We start from the raw sequence: 1447 nt of genomic DNA on the forward strand, positions 1-1447 counted from the left end.
TATAATACGCTCCGTTAACTATGAATACGCAAGTCAAAGGCCCCGCGGCATCGCGCGGGCTCCTTTTTCTAGTTTACTAGTAAAAGGATATGTAGAACCACGGATTTATTTAAACGAATTAATGATATTAAGTGAATGTAAATGTCAAAATCGTTTAGTTTAGATTACGTTGACAATATATATACAAAAGATTCATGGTCCTAGGCAATTTCTAATGATGGGATGTTTCAAGTGGCTAGTACAACATTGACTCGAGGGTGCTTCCTGCTGGTTCATTTAGAACGACATGGGAGAGATCTCTACCACGTAAGGTAAATATTTTTATTTGGAGAGTGATTATGGATAGGTTACCTTCTCTTCTTAATTTGTCGGCTCGCGCTTTGGAAAGTAATGACATCGGGTGCCCAATTTGCTCAGCTCGTGTGGAATCTTTATCCCACGTGTTATTTTCCTGTGATGTAGCGGTCGATATTTGGAGGAACGCTAGGATTTGGATCGACATTCAACTTCCTATTCTCGAGAGTTGGATCGATTGGGCGACATGGTTTCAAGGGTGGAATGCTAGTCCAAAAATGAAGGGGCGTATGTATGTGATTACAGATGCGCTGTCTTGGACCTTATGGCTGTTCCGTAATGCTTTTATTTTCGATCCGGGCAAGATGAAGAAACAAGAGTTATTCGATTTAATTCGATTGTATTCTTTTAATTGGTGTACGATTAGAGGCAAAGATTGTATTAGTTGGACTGATTGGCTCATTAAGCCTTTGTAAGTTGGTTGTTTTGCCCCCCTCCATAGTTTCTCGCTAGAGAGGTGGTTGCTTTTATATATTCGTCGTTAAAAAAAATATATATACAAATAACATTAGCCTTACACTGAAATGCAAATAACAGAATAAACTAAGAAAATATATTAAAGTGAAAGAAACTATAAGTAGATAAAAATAAATAACGAAGTTGACGATCATTTCCATATTTTTTATTTTAATTGTGCTTAATTATTACAGTTATGATGGGAATAATTTGTTGATAGTTATCTATATAGTCATATAAAGCTCTAAAATGATGATGTCATCATTAAGCTAATTACCTTTCATTTTTATAATGACGATGTCATAATTTTATATTAATTTAATTAAAAAAATAATACGAAATCTTTTATAAAAGGAAATACTAATCTCTCATAAATTGTAAAATCTTCTACAAAACATCTTAATTTTAAAGCATATTGTACAACTTTTATATAATAATTGTATTTTAATTTTCTAAAAAAATTTAAAAAACATTTATTATTACTAATAATTATTATTATTATTAAAAATGTAAATACTCAACTTTGAACGAACTTTATTATTATTATTTACTTTTAATATAATAATTATAATTATAATTATTATATTATTAATATTCAAATATGGATCCTTTTTACGAAATTAATTATGTTACATAT

The 1447-nt window shown here is 30.5% G+C and overlaps 1 protein-coding gene across 1 annotated transcript; it reads left to right on the forward strand.

Annotated features, from left to right (window-relative positions):
• Nucleotides 1-338: 338 nt before the first annotated feature.
• LOC139900104 (uncharacterized) lies at nucleotides 339-770 on the forward strand. The gene has a single exon (XM_071882906.1). The coding sequence runs from the start codon at nucleotides 339-341 to the stop codon at nucleotides 768-770; it is 432 nt and encodes a 143-aa protein (XP_071739007.1).
• The last annotated feature ends 677 nt before the right edge of the window (nucleotides 771-1447 follow it).

The sequence above is a fragment of the Rutidosis leptorrhynchoides genome, chromosome 3 (assembly GCF_046630445.1).
Source record: "Rutidosis leptorrhynchoides isolate AG116_Rl617_1_P2 chromosome 3, CSIRO_AGI_Rlap_v1, whole genome shotgun sequence".
In the NCBI taxonomy this organism is placed as follows: domain Eukaryota; kingdom Viridiplantae; phylum Streptophyta; class Magnoliopsida; order Asterales; family Asteraceae; genus Rutidosis; species Rutidosis leptorrhynchoides.

Excerpts from the sequence above, each read along its gene's own strand:
- LOC139900104 (XM_071882906.1), top strand. The coding sequence starts at position 339 with ATGGATAGGTTACCTTCTCTTCTTAATTTGTCGGCTCGCGCTTTGGAA.